The sequence below is a fragment of the Condylura cristata genome, unplaced genomic scaffold (genome assembly GCF_000260355.1).
Source record: "Condylura cristata isolate star-nosed mole 26May11 unplaced genomic scaffold, ConCri1.0 scaffold00061, whole genome shotgun sequence".
Taxonomy (NCBI): domain Eukaryota; kingdom Metazoa; phylum Chordata; class Mammalia; order Eulipotyphla; family Talpidae; genus Condylura; species Condylura cristata.
The window spans coordinates 727,673-745,203 of NW_004567162.1; the positions used below are offsets into that span (position 1 = coordinate 727,673).

At 48.5% G+C, this 17,531-nt stretch overlaps 2 protein-coding genes across 2 annotated transcripts in view; both read right to left on the reverse strand.

Annotated features, from left to right (window-relative positions):
* Positions 1-1,478, reverse strand: part of RPP21 (ribonuclease P/MRP 21kDa subunit) — a 4,829-nt gene extending 3,351 nt beyond the window's left edge. Inside the window, exons 1-3 of the mRNA XM_004695377.2 lie at positions 1,381-1,478; positions 1,210-1,310; positions 1,042-1,124 (exon numbers count right to left, since the gene is read on the reverse strand). Of these exons, the coding sequence (XP_004695434.1) occupies positions 1,042-1,124; positions 1,210-1,310; positions 1,381-1,437 (241 nt within the window). The 5' untranslated portion in view covers positions 1,438-1,478. The remainder of the gene's footprint in view (positions 1-1,041; positions 1,125-1,209; positions 1,311-1,380) is intronic.
* A 766-nt stretch (positions 1,479-2,244) lies between these two features.
* On the reverse strand, positions 2,245-16,876 carry LOC101626138 (E3 ubiquitin-protein ligase TRIM39). Its single transcript, XM_012734600.1, has 7 exons — positions 16,599-16,876; positions 14,217-14,676; positions 13,171-13,266; positions 7,216-7,446; positions 5,672-5,694; positions 5,016-5,131; positions 2,245-4,317 (listed from the first exon to the last, which is right to left on the reverse strand). Exons 2-7 carry the CDS (start codon positions 14,667-14,669, stop codon positions 3,770-3,772), a joined length of 1,467 nt encoding a protein of 488 aa, XP_012590054.1. The 5' UTR covers positions 14,670-14,676; positions 16,599-16,876; the 3' UTR covers positions 2,245-3,769.
* Positions 16,877-17,531: the final 655 nt, after the last annotated feature.

Here is a 17,531-nt window from a genome sequence, read left to right on the forward strand (position 1 = left end):
TACCATTCTCACTGGGGTGAGGTGGTATCTCATTGTGGTTTTAATTTGCATCTCCCTTATTACGAGTGATGTTGAACATTTTTTCATATGCCTGCATAATAAATAAATCTTTAAAAAAACAACAGAGCTTGGTGAAGAAGATAAATACCTACTAGATTTCTTCTTTTCTCTTTTCTGTCTTTTTTCAGATGAGCTCACTTCCACTTAATAATTTCTCCCTGTGTTTTTCTAGTTCTGACAGTTCTCATTCATTTTATCCTCCAAATTCAGCCAATGCTTTGGATCCTTTCTTTTTCTTTTCTGGTGATTCTTTCACTCCAGGTAGGTCTTCTTGGTCGATTCAGTTAACTTGGATTGTTGGCCCTAAAGGCTGGATTGGACACCTTGATCTGGCCGTGCAATTGGGTTTATACGACCTCGGACTGTCCCATTTCCCCCTGGAGCTGTACTGAGTGCAGTCACAGCCTGAGGTAGAGCAGCAAGGCCTCCTGAGGGTCCTCGAGACACCCTCTTGAGTTCTTATTTCCTGTGACAGCCCAAATCTCTGAGTTTTCACACATTCCTAGAATTCCCATTTCCTGCTTTCTCCCTTTGCTTAACATGAACCTCACCACCGCTGGCATTCAGTAACACAGCATTCTGCTGCCACAGCCCCTTAAAGCATTTCCGACACTTAATTATTTCTACTTTAGTCCGTCCGCTAAGACTGTACTTTCCAAGGGAAAAATGAGTCCAGCATAATACGTGTGCCAACTTAAAAAACACTGCGGAGTGAGTGGAGTGAACGGTGCGGGTGACGGTAATCCTGCCCTCCAGGGGACAATCACATGCGACAGGTGAGCGCAACACCCTTTCTTGTCTACTCAAACCGGGAATAAAAATCTAGCTCAAACCCTAGCCTGTGCGAGGGCAGTTAGGTTCGCCAAGTTGGGGAAAGCGCGCCCGTGCAGATGCCTAGCCACCGCCCAGGAAAGTAGCGGCGGGGGTGGGGTCGCGCAGCCGCCCCGGCCCCCACCCGGCCGCCCGGGCAGAATCACTCACGTCTCTGGCGCTGGGTACAGGTGAGGCCCGGGACGAGCAGGGACGAGCAGCCTCGACAGAGGGTTCTTTTCACCGAGGGGTCCCTGGGGAGGAGAGGGAAGGCGGTCCGGCGCCCAAGCTCCCGCCCGCGTTCCTCCCCGCCCGCCCCAGGCCCGGCGCCCGCCTCACCGCCGCAGGACGAGCCGCTTCGCGATGGTCCTCTCCGTGTGGCAGTAAAACCTCGCCAGAGCCTGGTTTTCGGGGTCTTGGGCAAGGACGCAGTGGGCAGCCTGGCGTACAGAGGGCGGTCAGTCTCGGTCGGCCAGAGAGCGCCCCTCCGCAACCGCGACGCGCACTCACCTGGTACAGGAAGCTGAGCCTCTGGAAGGCTTCCCGGTCCTTCACCGGCCCCGCCATGCGCACCGCGCCGCGCGAGCACCCCTCCCGCAGACCACGCCCCCGCGCCACGCGGAGCCTTTCGGGAAGTGTAGTTCCTGGGCCTCAGAGGCGTCTGACGCTCGTACTCTGGCGCCACCCCAGGGCAGAGGTCTTTTATTATGAGTTTTGGCTCTCTCTCGTCTTGAAGCCCAAGTATAGTTTATACTAGAGAATGGAGCAGCTAATGAAGCAGGAGAGGTAAGTATTTTCTAGACACAAGACTGCTGTTGTAGAATGGTTTTGTGTAATTTATTATCCAGCTAGATCTCCCACCCTGTTCTCCAGAAGCCATGGGTGAATGCCTGAAAGATCTACAGACAGAAGGAAGAGAGATTGTGCACTATAAAAAGTACTGGGATCAGGAATCAGAAAGCACGACTTATTTCCACTTATCAAACAAACGCATTTGTTTTGCAGTGCTTGACACAGTAGTGATTTTCACTGATTCTTGATCTCAGGTTCCAGAGCACTGAAACCTCTTCTGCCCCTGAAACAATCATACCCCACTCCCTTCCTCTGATCCATCTGCCAGTGCTCCCTTTGGCATCTTGTGTTTACCTCTGCTCCCTAGTCAGTGACCACGTTTCGGAGGACAGGAGTAGAGGGATGTGAACTGGAGCAGCAGAACATGCATGAATCCTGAGCCTGGGAGAAGAGGGCAGTGTGTCAGAAGAGGATGAGGCCTGGCCCTGTCCTCAAACCCAGCACGCTGGGCAGAGAGGAACAGGCCTTCCACCAGGAGCAAGTTGTTGGGACCTCCTCTGGGATGGGTTTTACAATGGTAGCTTTAAAATGTAGATGTTCACACCCCAGACCGATCAGTAACTGAGGTTGAATACCCAAAATACACATTTTTAATACCCAGTGATCTTTATACATCACCAAGGCCGTCATCATATTACCACACAACAGAGATCACTTCAGCGGATCCTTTGTTCCATATTATGTTTACCAACCACCAGCATCTTGCCACAAAGAACCACAGTCAAGGCACAAAGGTTAAGAGGAGAGTCTGGACAAAGTCCTGTTGAGGTGGCAGGAGGAACTGAAATGTCCTCAATACAATGCAGTTTCTTATCCCAATCTTTTGTGGACCTGATTACCCAACTGGCAGATAGACCAGTCATTCTGATTTGGTTTGGCATGCACTGTTTTACCTTTTTTGACAACATATGTACCCTACAGGTTATTTTGGCCTAATGTTAAAATGCTTTATATTCTCTGATAGGGAAATGGCAGAAGGTGAAGTGTGGCAACAAACAAGGGAGTGGCTCTGGCTAGTTCCAGGCCAGGTGCCCTCAGGCAAAAGGAACTGTTTCTCTCGCCCCCTTCCCTACATACACTCCCTCTTCTCCCCTGTTCTGAGGATGAGGAAGACTGTTTCCTTTCTCCCTTTCTGGCTTAGACACCTTGGCTAGGTACCAAGGCTGACAACTTGGGAGTAGCATCTTAGTTACATTCTTTAAGGCCAGGGCTTTGGATAGAAATTTTTCCTTTCCTCTAACACCTGACTCTTTCCCAGTTCCTTTAGGAAGCTGTGAAGGGAAGACCTTTCTTGCAGGATCTCTAGTATCTTGCTGCTGGAGACTACAAGGTGACTTACTCCTTGGAGAGTATCAAGTCCAAAGGCCCAGGTAATAGCCAGCTCTGCTGAAGGCTGAGGGCCTGGGTTCTCCTCTTCTTTCTTTCTGCCTCTCCTCCCCATTCCTACCTCTGGCCAGTCCTACTCATAATGGCAACCAAAGAAATACTTTTCTCCTGTAGTCTCTGGGAATCTGTTCCTCTAGCTCCCTTCCTTGACCTCTTTCTTGATGCCCATCTCTGCCCTCAGGAAAACCCCTCAACTGCTAGACCCGTAAGAGCAACTGTCATTCATTTTTATTCCATCTAGAGGTTCAAGACCCCTTTAATCTCCCTCAAAAAACAAGACTATTCTGGGTCAAAGAACGCCCTGACAGGCTATCCAGGGGTTTCTGTTTCCTGCTCCAGTTTGAGGAATTGAGACCCTCACACAGACTTTTTGTTTCTGGAAAAGCTCTTCTTCCTTTCCAACCCATCCTTGTGCGATAGGAAACCTGATGGACATCAGAGGAGACCACCCCCTGGGAACTAGCTCCCCGCCCAGACAGGAGATACAGCCATGAGGTCCTGCCTTGTCCTCCACACAAACCGTTCTAGAAACCAAGGTGCTTCTTCCAGACGGTTCAGGACTGGGACCACGCAGACACGAAGCCGGTCCAGCAAGTCACAGGAAGGAAGGCCCATAGCTTCTGACCCTGCCTCACCCTGATTATTCCCAGGCCCCTCCTTGTCATTCCCAATCTGTTGGGGGCCTGATGGTAAGTGGCGCAGCATTCTTCCGACCGGCTCGGATGCCTGGGTAGAACAGGGGCCAAAGTTTCTCAGTAAAAGTGTCAGTGAAGGTATAGATATGAGAGCGGTCTGTGACGTTGTAAAAGGACAGCGTGCCAGCCTCATAGTCTAGGAATATGCCCACCCGCTTGGGTTTCACCTTGATGTGCAATGGGGTGAAGGGTGTGGTGGTGGCTGCATATTTGTCCCCATTCCAGAGCCGCACCCGCCAGTAGCCAGTCTCAGGTAGTGGCGTCAGCTCGCCCTTCCGGCTCACGGAGTCCCGGCACACGCCCACTGCCCAGTGGGTCTTGTCGCCCACCTCCACCTCCCAGTAATGTCGACCTGAGGTGAAGCCCTCAGTAGCCAGGACGCAAGGGTAGAAGGTGAAGCGCCGTGGCGTGTCAGGAAGATCCCGGAGTCTTGTCTCCACGAACTTGACGCTCTTCCGATCTTCTGACAGGACTAGGTTAGGATGGGCAGTCTCGGGGTCCAGGGTCACATCCGCTGGCGGGAGAAGCCAGAGTGGGGAGCTAGATGAGGATGGGAATAGCTAAACGCCCTGCCTCTCTTCCGGCCTGCCTTTACAGAACCCACTGCCTTAGGTCCCCGGAACACTGTGGTTTGGTTAACTTTCCCCATCCATGATGTCACTATAGGGAGGGGAGGGCACGACAGTTTCACTTCTGTCCCTGGTCCTGACATAAGCAGGTAATGATCACTTCACCATGCAAGGCTGGCTGTTTAGACTGCTGCCTGGTTGGCTCTCAGGCATCATTTATCTCACTGTGCGGAGGAGACAGGGCACAGTCCAAGGACCAGAAAGAATGGAAAAAGTTAAGGACACAGAGCAGGACAGCAATATGGCCGAGGGGCAGGGTGACGATATGTCTGCTCTCCTGGGACAGTCCTGGTTTAGGATTTTCCCCTAGAGAATATTAGTAGCACTCCCTTTCACGCTGAAGAAATAATAGACAAATTATTTAACCTCTCTGGGTCCCTATTTAGAAAGTGCGGGCTGAGGTAGACGCACCTAAGGCTTCCTGCTTTGAGTTCTGTGAATCAGAGTGTGACTGGAAGCCAGGTACAGGGGTGAGTGTGGGGTGGACACGAGAAGTTACAGCTGCGCTGAGGCAAAGCCAGACAATGCGGACCTAATGGCTGCCCTGTCAACCCCGCTGCCAGATTTCTTTGGAGCAACTCACCAATTAGCTGTTTTAGGATCTTCCTTAGGGCAAAGTACTGTCGAGGGAAATTGCTGAAGTTCTTTTCCAGCTCTATGGATACCGAAGCCACCTCCATGGTCTTCACCTTCTCACATCTAGAAGGGTGGGGAGAGAGGGGAAAGTGGGGTAGGGTCAGGGGAAACTCCAGTGAAGTGAGTAATCAGGGAGAAACTCAACTTCTCTCCCTTCCCACTTTCCCCCAACTCCTTGAAGACAACTGCTCACTTACTGCCTTCTGTGGCCAGTCCCTGAGGCCACCTGGCCTGGACAGATCCTTACCATGAGTCTCAGAACTTTGTGAGGCTATTGCTGTATTTCATGTAAATGGATGAGCAATCTCCCCATTCACCCACCCACTTTCCTCTTTTCAACTTGTTTGGGCACAGTTCTCTTCCACAGATGGAGGGGAATCTGGTTCTACATTATCTCCACATCTTCTTCCTACCAAGAAGTCCCCATACTGAAGGGGAAAGGCAAGGCTCCTGCTCCTGGTGGCTGGTGTTCAAACTGGCTCATGGAGCAAAGTTCCTTCTGCCACATCCTACCCATCACCTAGAGTCCTAACTCTGCAGCTCCTTACTGTACATAGTCTCAGCCAAGCTCTAATTCACAAAAAAGATGCAAGGATCACTTACTTTTCCAGGGTACTTTTGACATCCTAGAGGGACGGAAAAAAGAAAGCAACATTGGTCTTATTATATTCAAGGGTCCTAAAGGCAAAAGGTCCCCTTCATCCCCAAAGTTTTACATCTATGAAATAGGTGTAGGGTAAATTTAGGGTCACAACACAGGGGGAAAGCGCCCCAGGCATCTGAATTGAAAGTCGCTGCTTTCAACTTTTGGCCATCATGAAGCATGGTAACTGGTTGCACTTCTGATGGCTTCTTGTGTTGGTTTTGCTTGTCAAGGACAATGGGAGCTCTTCAAGGGGCAGGGATATGCCTGCTCTTTATTATGCCCTCCCCCCACAAACTCCCCTCCCCCCAACTTCCACCTGTTTCTTTGAGGACCAGTACAGACAGTTCCCGACTGGAGACCTACTTTGGAGTGTGGTGTTAGTTAATAATTATATCCCAATTCTGATTTGCAAATACTTGGGGTCCAGAAGACAAATCTCTGCCCCCCAAGGATTTCACAGTTTAAAATGGAAGACAGAACACACGTACATGAGAGGACATAAGAATAAACTCCAAGTAACAGATAACATGCCAATGAAGGCACAACTAGTCTTGATGAGTCATGTGCTGGGAATCGCATCTCCAAGAAAGAAGCATCTCTCCTATAGCCTTTTTAATATCATTCACCTGTTTAAGAAAACTAATTACTTTGAACATCTTAGAAGCATCATTGACATGACAAATGCAGTCTATTATTAATCATAATTTCATGCTTGGGGTCCGCGGCCCTCTTTGTTCTCAAGGACATTGTCTCGTGGCCAGAGTTATTGCTGGTCAAGCTAAATGTATAGCCAGACAGAGGAATTTTCTAAAGGGCAAAAAGCCCTGGTGTGAGGGGCACACTGGGAAACCAGTATCTGCTGGAAACAGGCATTATAATATGCTTTGACTGGCAGGGACGATGGAGTCCCCAGGCAGTAGCGGCACCCCCCCCCCCACTCCACCTGGCTAGCAGCCTCCATACTCATCCCCTGCGCTGCCTCTGTACTGGATTCTGCTACATCCCACAGGCCTTGGAGGGGCTGCGCGTCCCTTCCGGGTGGCCCCTCTAGGCCTCTCATTGCTCTACAGGGACTGTGAGTCCTATTTCCCTCATCCCAAGAGGCTCCCAAGGCTTCTGCTCAGTGAGGTGACACTCCTGCTTCCTTCACATGGTTTCTATACTTTTTATAGCACTAGGTAAATCAAGTTCTAGGACTTAAAAGTAAAAGTAACTGCATTCACACACTTTAATGCACACTTTTATCGCTAATTCAGACTAGACTTCCCTTCTTTCAAAAGAAGGTTCTAAAAAAAAAAACAATTTTGCTGACAAAACATAAGGACACAGAAATCGTAAGAAAACATTGGGAGAAATCAGAGAACCCTTTATGCAGAGGAAGCTTTTTTGAGTGTATCTGGAAAAGAGAACTGGATTTACAGGAGCAGAGCAGAAAGGTGAACATCTTGGGCTGACGGAACGGCCTGTGCAAACTAAACTGCTGGGCCTGCAAAGATCGAACCTTGAGCATCTCGAAGCCCGACTGTAAGCACTTGCCCTCCACCTCTGCAGCCAGGTGGGCCAGGTCGCGCCGTTGGTCTCCAAGGTGAGCCGCATTTTCCCGGAGGCGCTGCAGAATGTCCTGTTCCTCCTCCTCCAGCCGTGAAAGCAACATCTGCTGCTCTTCATCCAGCCGCCTATGAAGCTCTTCAAACTCCTTTAAGATCTGCTGTCTGCGACTCTCCACCAGTCTCTGAGAAGAGATGGAGTGTTGTTTAGCAGGGCCAGTGGGGCGCAGGGCGCCATGCCTCCCAGCAGGTGTATGAATTAACACAAGCTTCCAAGGGCAGGAGAAACAGTTTAACAAGGCGCTCCGTTTCCTCCACGGAAATGTCCTCTGTGAAGCATGGCCATGTGGACAGCCCCACATGACTTTGAGTGATGAGCAATGGAGAGATTAAAAAAAGGGGAGACATGATGACATTTACTGTTATAGATATCAGAGATACTGAGTTATGCCCACCCCTAAACATCTGGCTAATGCAACTTGTCAAGAAAGGGAAAGCACAAATTCTGGAAAATCAAAGATAAGACTGTCATCGTTTGTATATTGTAAAACATCTACCTGGTTGGTAAAAACCAGAGAACCAACTATAAGAGTGCCAGATTCGGTAAGATTTAGGAAGGGGTTGTGACAAAATAGAAACACAGGTTTCAGATCTGAGCTTAGTAAATATAGTTTCAAGTCTTTTCAGAGAATTGACAGTTCCACTCCAGCAACAGGATCCAGAAGTTTGCTAGTTACTTAAAATTTCAAACAGGAGCCTCCCTGGTGGTACAGAGGGGTAAAGCCCAGAACTATCTGCAGCCACTGCAACATGAGTTCCCAACCCGGCCAGGGAGGTGACCCACATGGCCCAGCAGGCCTCTCCCGTCTTGCCACTGCTCTCCTCAGCAGTGTATTGCAGTGATCTGCCACTCTGTCTCTGGTGAACCCTATCACTCCCCTGTACCTCTGGCCTGTACCCATTTTGTATGCACAAATAAATCTTCAAAAAATATATGAAACATGATTTCTCTCAGTCAGCACAGACTTAAAACCTCTAATATTCCTGACATTTGATATTATGGGACTCAAATCAGCCACAGCACCTTCTGAGGGTTATCTGGGTCCCTCCCCAAGGTAGGAATCACCATATGTCCTGTGACTGATAGGAGGATTTGATCCACAAGGAAGACAGAATGGGAAGGAAGCTAGGACTATGGAACAAAGTGGGCAGAGACTGAAAGGCAGGGCTGAGGGTGGGGAGGGTGGGGCTGCAGAACGGGGATGGGGGGAATGGTGAGGGCAGCTTTACTAGCTGGTGTTTGGGAAGCCCAGGCCAGCAGAGGCTGACTAGCTGCAGCTGTACAGCAGCTGCTGCTTCCCCTTCCACTGTTACCTTCTCAGGCATCCGTTAAAACAACTTCTGTTCTCGGGCCCTCCCTGGTGGCATAATGGGTTGGGACACTGCAAGCTGGCTGCAGCCACTTCAGTGCAAGTTCAATCCCTGGCCCTGGGGGTGATCCACATGGCACGGGAGACCTCTCCTGACCTGCCCGCCACTCCCCTCAACAGTGTACTTCGTCAGTTGGCCTGTTCTGCTCCCCACTCTGTCTCTGGTGAAGCCTCTCTCACCACCCCTGCACCTCGGGCCTATGCCCCAGTTCTGTATGAATAAATAAATCTTTAAAAAAAAAAAACAAAAAAACAAAAAAACTTCTGTTCTCACAGTCACTCTTCAGTGAAACACAACCTTTTCCCGTTGTGTGTGTGTGTCTAGGAGGTCACATATGAGTAGTTTAGGATTCATTGCTGTGGTAAATAGGAGGCAAAAGGGGTCTCTTTCATATAATCCTACAATTCCTTCTGTTTTGGAGGGTTTTTTCTAGTTGAGAGAAAGAACACTGATTTACAACACCGTATATGATGACGGGTTCATATATGGGTTCACTTCCCATCAAAGCATCCACTGACCAGGGCACTAGTTCTCAATGAGGGTGTGACCTTGTCCTGGGGCTATTTTGGCAGAGGGGATGTTCTTTTGTTTGCTGTGAATGGTGGGACTGGCAGTGCCCCTGCAAGGATGGCAGTCAGCACTCCTCACTGAGGACCTGCAAGGCGAACTGTCTTGCAACATTTCTGTTTTTAAAAACTTATTTATTTATGCATACAGAATTTGGGGTAGAGGCCAGAGGTGCAGGGGTTGAGAGGATTCTCCAGAGAGAGAGAGGGGAGCAGAACAAGCAGACTGACAGAGTACACTGCTGAGGGGAGCAGCAGGCAGGTAAGGAAGGTCTGCCATTCCATGTGGGTCACCTCCCTGGCTGGGGATCGAGCTTGTGCTGCAGTGGCTACAGTAGCTTCACAGTGCTGTGCTTTATTCTGTTGTGCCACCAGGGAGGGCCTCCTGCACCATTTTCTATGTTCTGCAGAGATTCAAAAAACAGAGGCCTGAACTTGAATGCCATTTTTTAAATAAACAAAACTAATTCTAGTATGGCTTTAATATATAGTTGACCTTTGAACAACACAGGCGCTGACCCCCTCTGCAGTAAAAAAAATCTGCATGTAACCTTTTGCTTCCTCAAAACTTAACCCTGCTATAGACTACAGATCTTACTGTTATAGTTAACATATACTTTCTATGTTACATGTATTATAGACTACATTCTTAAAGATTTATTTATTGATGCATACAGAACTGGGGGTACAGGCCAGAGGTGCAGGGGCGGTGAGAGGATTCTCCAGAGACAGAGTGGGGAGCAGAACAGGCCGACTGATGAAGTACACTGCTGAGGGGAGCAGCGGACGGGTCAGGAGAGGTCTGCCGCACCATGTGGTCACCTCCAGGGCAGGGATCGAACTCACGCTGAAGTGGCTTTAGCTTCTTATGCTGTGCTTTAACCCACTGTGCCACCAGGGAGGGCCTAGACTACATTCTTACACACTTACAACACACTAGAGAAAAAAGAAAATGCTATTAAGAAAACCATACAGAAGAACAAATGCATTTACACATTTTTGAAAAAAAACAAACAAACATTCTATTACTGCCCTCTGTGAGGCCCAGTTCAAATTTGTGTTGGTTAGGGTCAACTGTACCTGAATTTTTAAGGAATGGCTGAATGGAACTAATCAAGACTGTATTTCCTCTTAGAATTTCACCATAAGTTATTTACCAGTTTGAAGAATTATGTCAGTAAGAACTAAACTGCTTGTGGGGTCCCAGTGCACATTCTACATGATGGCCTCAGTCTGAACTTGTGCTGGCGGCGCTGTGGCTGGTGTCACGCCGGGCGCGAGGCCGAGCTCCTCTGTGGTGTCTTTCAGGGCACGACAAAACAGCCCCCGGCTTCACATTGCTTTTCTTTACTTACATTGTATTATATTATACTATATTTAGGAAAAAGAATAGTTTCCTTTTAAAATTAAGGAGATCAGTTATTTTACCTGTAATTTTCATTTCAGCGCGGTTAATTACAAATCACTTTAAAACAGGCACTGGGGTCTGATTCTGCAAGCAGGGACGAGGGAAAGGGAGAAAGAATTCAAGTGTCAGCGGTAGTTTCAGAGACCACTGAAATGATAATTTACATTTTAAAAACACCAGTTCTATTCAGGCATTGAGAAGGTTTTTAAAATTTTTATTCACTTCTCCATCTGCTACCTTTAAGAATGTGATCAACAAGAAAAGAAAGTTAACAGGGGAAAGTTTCATTTTGATGAATTTTAAGTTTCTTAGGAGCTCTTAGGAGCCCTCTAGAAGAACAAAGAAAAAAATTTTTTTTAAATTCACCTTTGTAATCAAAGTTTGTTAAAATAAAAAAAATTCAAATGCTTGCTTTGTTAAAATCTATAGAGATAAGGTAACACTTGTTTTCTGTTAAAATGTTATTTAATCTTTCGTCCTCCCTAAATTTCAAGTCGGAAAACTCATTTCTTCCAGGAGGATTTTAATGAGGTCAAGTTTTTATACTGGCTTCTTATGAACTTGCAACTGTGCTATTTGTGCCATGTCATTATCTATGTTCTCCACTTGACTGTACATTCACGGAGGGCAGGGGCTATTATTCCTCATCATCTGCCAGTGTCAAATACAGGGTTTGGCCCATGTTTGAAGTTTAATAATATTCATGGATTCGTAAAGAACTAGTATCCCTGATATTGCCATATACTGTATGCTCTTAGATTATGGGCTTGATACTTATCCAACTCCCACTTCTCCCAGTGTAAAGTGGGGGTAGAAACCTTGCAAAGTCTAAGTGCACCCTTGCCAAAGATGACTTCACAACTCCCTTCCCTTTCTCTCTTGAAGTTTCTCTATGTTCCACCTTTGCCGACTCTGGCCTGAATTCCTAAAACTCCAACCTGGGAAGGCCGACACCTAACATAACCCTGTTAAGTTGGAATTGTCATGGACACCCAAAGAATTAATGCACAGAATCAATAAATATTAGTTACATCCCTACTAGTACTATTCACTGATCAATATATAAAATATGGTGGGATTCCCGGTGGCACAAGGCATTAAGTCTCAGCACTAGGAAGCTATCCGCAGCCACTGCAACACGAGTTTGACTCCAGCAAAGGAGCTGTCCCACATGGCTCTCTTGTCTCGCCCACTATTCCCTCAGCAGTGTATTTCAGTCAATCTACCTGTTCTGCTCCCCACTCTGTCTCTGATGAACCCTCTCACTGCCCTACCAATACCTCCGGCTTATACCCCAGCTCTTGTATGCATAAATAAATAAAATAAACCTTTAAAGGGCCCTCTCTGATGGCTTAACAGGTTAAAGTACAGCACTATGAAGCTATCTGCAGCCACTACAGCACCAGTTCAATCCCCAGTCAGGGAGCGGACCCACATGGCGCAGCAGACCTCTCCTGTCTCGTCTGCTGCTCCCCTCAGCAGTATACTTCAATAGATCTGCCTGTTTTGCTCCCCACTCTGTCTCTGTTGAATCCTCTCACTCCCCCGTACCTCTGGCCTGTACCCCAGTTCTTATATGCATAAATAAATCTTTAAGAAAATAAGCCTTTAAAAATGTGGCACATGCCAAAATATCATGTGATGACAGAGATGTAAAATTCTATGAAAAGTAATAAGGTTAATTTCTGAAGGGTCAGGAAAGGCTGCATAGGAAGCAGCTTTCATTCTTTTTTCTTTAATTTATTTATGCATATAAGAACTGGGATACAGGCCAGAAATACAGGGGATGGGAGGATTCACCAGAGACAGAGCGGGGAGCAGAACAGGCAGATCTACTGAAATATACTGCTGAGGGGAGCAGCAGAGTGAGATAGAAATCAGCTCCCTGGCCAGGGACTGAACTCAAGCTGTGGTAGCTGCTGAGAGCTTCATAGTGCTGTGCTTTAACTCCTTGCACCATCAGGGAGGCCCCAGGAAGTGGCTTTCATTCTGTCTGCAGGATGGACAGGATCCCAGAGGTAGAGAGTGGGGAGTGAAACATTATAGGGGAACTAACATCACCTAACATACCTGACTGAACTTATCTGAGTAAAGAGAATGTGGCTTTAACGACACTGGGCAATTCTTCTGGAAGGTGTTGGTCAATTCTCTTTCCTTCTTCCCCAGTGAAACTTCCACATTCTCCTCTCCTCAATCCCTCTAAGAAACTCCAATCCCTGTAATCAGCAGAGAGCCTCTGTCTCTGCTCTACAAGAGAGAAGACCAACAGGCTTGGTTCCCATGACTTGCCAGGGGTAAGATGTTGTCTGCCCTTCATCTTGTTTCCCCTTCTCCTCAGTACTTACTCCACATCAAGTAATTTAAGTATGTTTAATGACAAGTCTAATAAAATGCCATAATTTTGGAGAGCAGTATGTTTCTCACGAATCAGAACACGCTGCGTGGTAACTGCCGCTGCGTGGTAACTGCCTGCAGGGCAGTCCACATGGGATTGCCTGCTTTACCTTGAGCTCGCCAGGCTTCTTCTCCTCAGAGGACTTGCAGCGGTTGATCTCTTGCAGCTTCTTCTCCAGCGGCTCCAGGCACTTCTGTAGTTTTTCCTGAGGGGTGTGAAGTGGGAAAGGTGGCATCTGAGGCTGGCTGGCACATCACATTTGTTACCAGCCACTGTTTGCGCCCTTATCCACCTCACCATCTCTTAATCCAACTGTTCTCCTTGCCTGTCATTTAGGATGTCCAACTTCCTCTAGCCCCTCCTCCAGCCACCAGCCTGTCCCACCCCCTTCCTCTCTCATCAAACTTTCTGTCACTGAGTCTCAGAGTTGTCCAGCTGTCACCAACTCTGCGTCCTTCCCTTACTTTATCCATTTTCTTAATCTTTTATAGTCAGAGTGACTTACTGTATCCACATCCTTTTTAAACTTGCCACCCAACCAGCTATAATCACCCATAGGTAGAATAAAACTTGATTACTTATAAACTACTTTAAATCTCATTTCCAAGATTTTGTGAATATAATTAAGCAAAGTACCTGATAAAGTATTATGACATTAAAATCTCTAGTTTCTTTTACTCAAACATCTATCCTGTGTCCCACCAGTAAGTTAAAGCTGCTGTCACGCTGTCTATTATCTGGGAAAGATGCAGACTGGCTCAGCTTGGTCTGGAGGGGGCTGGTTAGATAAAATGATGCTACCTATGGGGGTAGCAATGGGGGTGGAATAAAGAAACCAGACTTATTTTCAATGCTTCCTAAATTTGATCTTCTCCATGTGGTTTCATTTACTTAGAAAAAAATTTATGCATTCCAAGAGTATACATACTCAAGTGTGTTACAAAATTTGGGAGGAACTTTGGGGTATGTCTCACCACTTTGTGGTGACCACTTAGTGCTCAAGGATGACTGATGAGATGTTAAACTACGTGCCCAGTGTTTTGTAGGACCATATGGAGTCTTGCTCTCATGAGCTTCTGATCTAGGAAGCCCCTACCCTCCTGCTCTGTGCTCTTCCCTCTTGCCCCACCCTGACATCACATGCGGGTTCCCCACCTTGTACTCCTGTGTGGCATCGTCCAGTGGCACAACGGTGTGGGCCCGGTGGGTGTGGGATATTGCACAGATCAAACACACGGCCTCCTGGTCTTCATAGCAGAAAAGACTGAGGGCTTCATGGTGCTGGGGGCAGAGGCTCTCATCCCGGATTTTCCGCTTGACAGCCTGGAGCTGCTTGGCAATTTCCACCATACTGCCCAGTTGCCGATTAGGCCGAAGACTACGGTAGCGGGAAGTCTTTCGACAGACAGGACAAGGGAAGTCCCTCTCTAGGTCCTCCCACCAACGGGTGATACAAGCTTTGCAGAAGTTGTGCCCACATTCAATGATGACAGGCTCCTTCAGGTACTCCAGGCACACAGAGCAGCTTGCCTCAACCTGCAAGTTCTCCAGAGCTGCGGCTGTGGAGGCTGCCGAGGCCCCAGCCTCTAACAGGCTCGTCTCTGCCATTATTTAACTTAGGGATGGGAAAAGGGCAGAGAAAAGAAAAATGTTAGTTGGAGGTTTAATTTTTTTACACCTCTGGTCTAACAGTTATACCCATGTTAAATCCTAACTCCGGGATGAGTTTTTACATCTTGGTATTTTACATCTTCTTTTCCACTGGATTCAACTTTAGTTTCTTCATCTCCAAAACTTGTGACTGCCAGCCATCAATCTAATTTTTTTTTACTCTTCGGTAAAGTGACATAAAACTCCCAATCTCTTCTTTTACTTTTGCTTTCTCTTGTTAGAAATAGAGACTTCCTTCAGTTCTAGCTCATTATGCTTTTCCTGAGCTAGGCTCATCCCACTTGAACCAAGAGTTTTAGACCAATGTATTCCTAATTTGACATAATTTTCTCATAAAGGAGAAAGGGTTTGGAAAAGTGGGAGGTGCCATAAAAGTCAAAGTATTAAGACTTGTTAATATTTCAAAGGTTAGCATCAGAGTGTTTTATTACAATCGTCATTGGAGCCTAGGCTCAACTGCCACTGTTATCTTGTTTTTTCAACAAGTAATAAATGCAATGAGTTAGGCAAGGGGAATAACCTCTTTCCTGGAAGTCTTGAAATTATTCTTCCTTTTATCAGACTAGCCTATTGGAAGTGTGCCCTCTTCTTGGTATGAAACGATTGACACACATCCCATTTCGACTTGTGTGCATTTCTATATTTGAAACGGCTGAAGTGCTAAATTCATGAAAACAATAATAAAGAATATATTACTCAGTCCACACCAACAACTTCTTGAAAAGAGGGCTGACAAGTTGCAGTGATTGGAATCTTCCAAAATAGCTATTAATAACTAATTCCTTGAACATCCTGTGCCTCTAAAAAGTTGTAGAGTGGTTGGAGATTAAGTGAAGAAAATATGGGAAATGCAGCAGAAGTTTGTGAAGTAGAAGGCTGGTATCCCACTCCATCTTTAAACATCACCTTTTTATCCATAAAATAACTGACTTTTCTTTTCTGATAACCTCACCTGTCCACCTTTTCCATCAAGGAATCCAACCTAATGAATTAACAGTGATTGCTCCCATATCGTTGATGGCACATGTTAAGTGTTTACTTTGCATAGGAGCTGATAAGTTATTTGCACCTGAATTTCTTCTCACAACTATGTAACAAGTTCAGCCAAGTGATTTTTCTCTACCTACTGGAATCCACCTTTCACTAGTAACCCTACCACTATCCCAATCTTCTAGGGGTGGCCTCCTGGGGGAGTTGAATTGTATGCAGAGTTAGACACTAGGATGGAACTAAATTGGCAAAGAAGTGGTGTGAAAGAGAAAGTGCGTAAAAGGCTGGGAAACATGAAAACTTGGAGCTACAACCACAGTGAGGCCTCAGGTGCCTCAGGGTAGGTCATTTCTTTTCCTCTATTCCTGGAGTCTCAGTAGTAAGCTAAACTTTAGGGGCATTATCATTTTGTATCTACCACTGTCCAAGTCCCACTCAGACCCACTCCTGAACGTGGTCCACGATTCGATCCCACCCATCTCCATCTTCCCCTGCCACATCTGGCAGGGGGCTAGGAGAAGGGGAGAGGAAACGTGGTTGGCAGGGAGAGAGGGGTGCGAGTCCAGGTGAGGAGGTGTGACGTGAAAGTGAGATGCCCGCCGCTATGACGCAGCCGGGGCCTGCGGTGACGGCGTCAGTTTCGCCCCGGGAGGCGAGCGGCTGCGGGACCGGGAACGGCGGGGTAGCCAAGCAACGCCGGACGCGCTGACGTCGCCGGGGCGGCAAAACGTCCGCCCGGGCCCAAGGCGGGCGGAGGCAGCGGTGGTTACGTGCGGGGGGCCAGTGACGCAGTCGCTGGCCGGTGGGGCGCGGCGTGCGGAGCCGGCCAGCGCGGCCGGCCCCAGGGCCGGGACGCGGCGTCGGGACAGCACCTACCTTCCCGGCTTCGCGTCGGGAGTGCGGGCCGCTGAGCCGCCAGCGCGCTGCCTCCCTCCTTCCTCCTCCCCCCGCCCCCGCCCCGCAGAGCGACACAATACTCGCCGGAAGCGGAAGCCGCGCCGAAGGGCTCCAGTGGGTGGAAGCCGGGGTTTCGGCGGGCGGCCGCGGCGGGCTCCAAGGTGCCCGCGGAGGAAGGAGATGGAGAGGGGGCCGAGGTGAGAACCAGCAGACGGAGGAGTTAAGGGCGGGAAGGGACCCGGAGGGGCAGGTGGCTGAAATGCGGTGGTCTAGGTGACCTGAGGAATCCGCTGGAGAGCGGGGCCGCGCATGCGCGCGTGTGAACGCTGAAGCCCGTTGCCCTCAGTGCGCCTATGGGCACGGGGCCGTCCGGCTGCCCTGACCCGGCTGCAGGCCGGGGGGCTGCTGGGGTTCGCCTGGGCCTGGTGGGGCCGGGAACTGCCGTGGCAGAGCGCGGGGGGATCGCGGACTTGCAGCCACCTTCTCTCTCTAGGCCAGCCCAGTGGGAAGCTGGCTAGCTGAGGTGGCGGCCGAGTGCGTGGAGGACCTGCAGGCACGTCACTTCCGACTAGTTGGGCTTTTAGCCTTTTAATATTTACGGATTAGGTGCGTTCTCCCGACCGCAGGCTTCAAAAGTTCCTCGCCCCTGCCCGGCTAAGCGGGCTTTCATATTTATCTGCTTCCCGCTCTAGAGGGGGCTCAGAGGGAGAATTCCGGGCGGATCTCTGCGAGCACCCCAGCGAGCCCGCGGTGAACACTGGCTCCGGATTCTTTCACTTGGGGGACTGTGACTTTCTCCGAAAGCCAATGGTGCTATTGTGGGCCCCTCAGACTTTTGCATTATAGCCTCCCCGCTTTTCTCTTTTGCTGCTGGAAGTTTTGCAGCCCGGTGACTTTGGAGGAAGAGGGTGA

What these genes read in the sequence shown, in the direction of transcription:
- LOC101626138 (XM_012734600.1), bottom strand. Translation starts at nt 14,669, where the DNA reads ATGGCAGAGACGAGCCTGTTAGAGGCTGGGGCCTCGGCAGCCTCCACA. An exon ending in ATGCCACACAGGAGTACAAG is followed by an intron (nt 13,267 to 14,216) that starts GTGGGGAACCCG and finishes CACACCCCTCAG; the next exon opens with GAAAAACTACAGAAGTGCCT. An exon ending in AGAAGCCTGGCGAGCTCAAG is followed by an intron (nt 7,447 to 13,170) that starts GTAAAGCAGGCA and finishes ATCTCTTCTCAG; the next exon opens with AGACTGGTGGAGAGTCGCAG.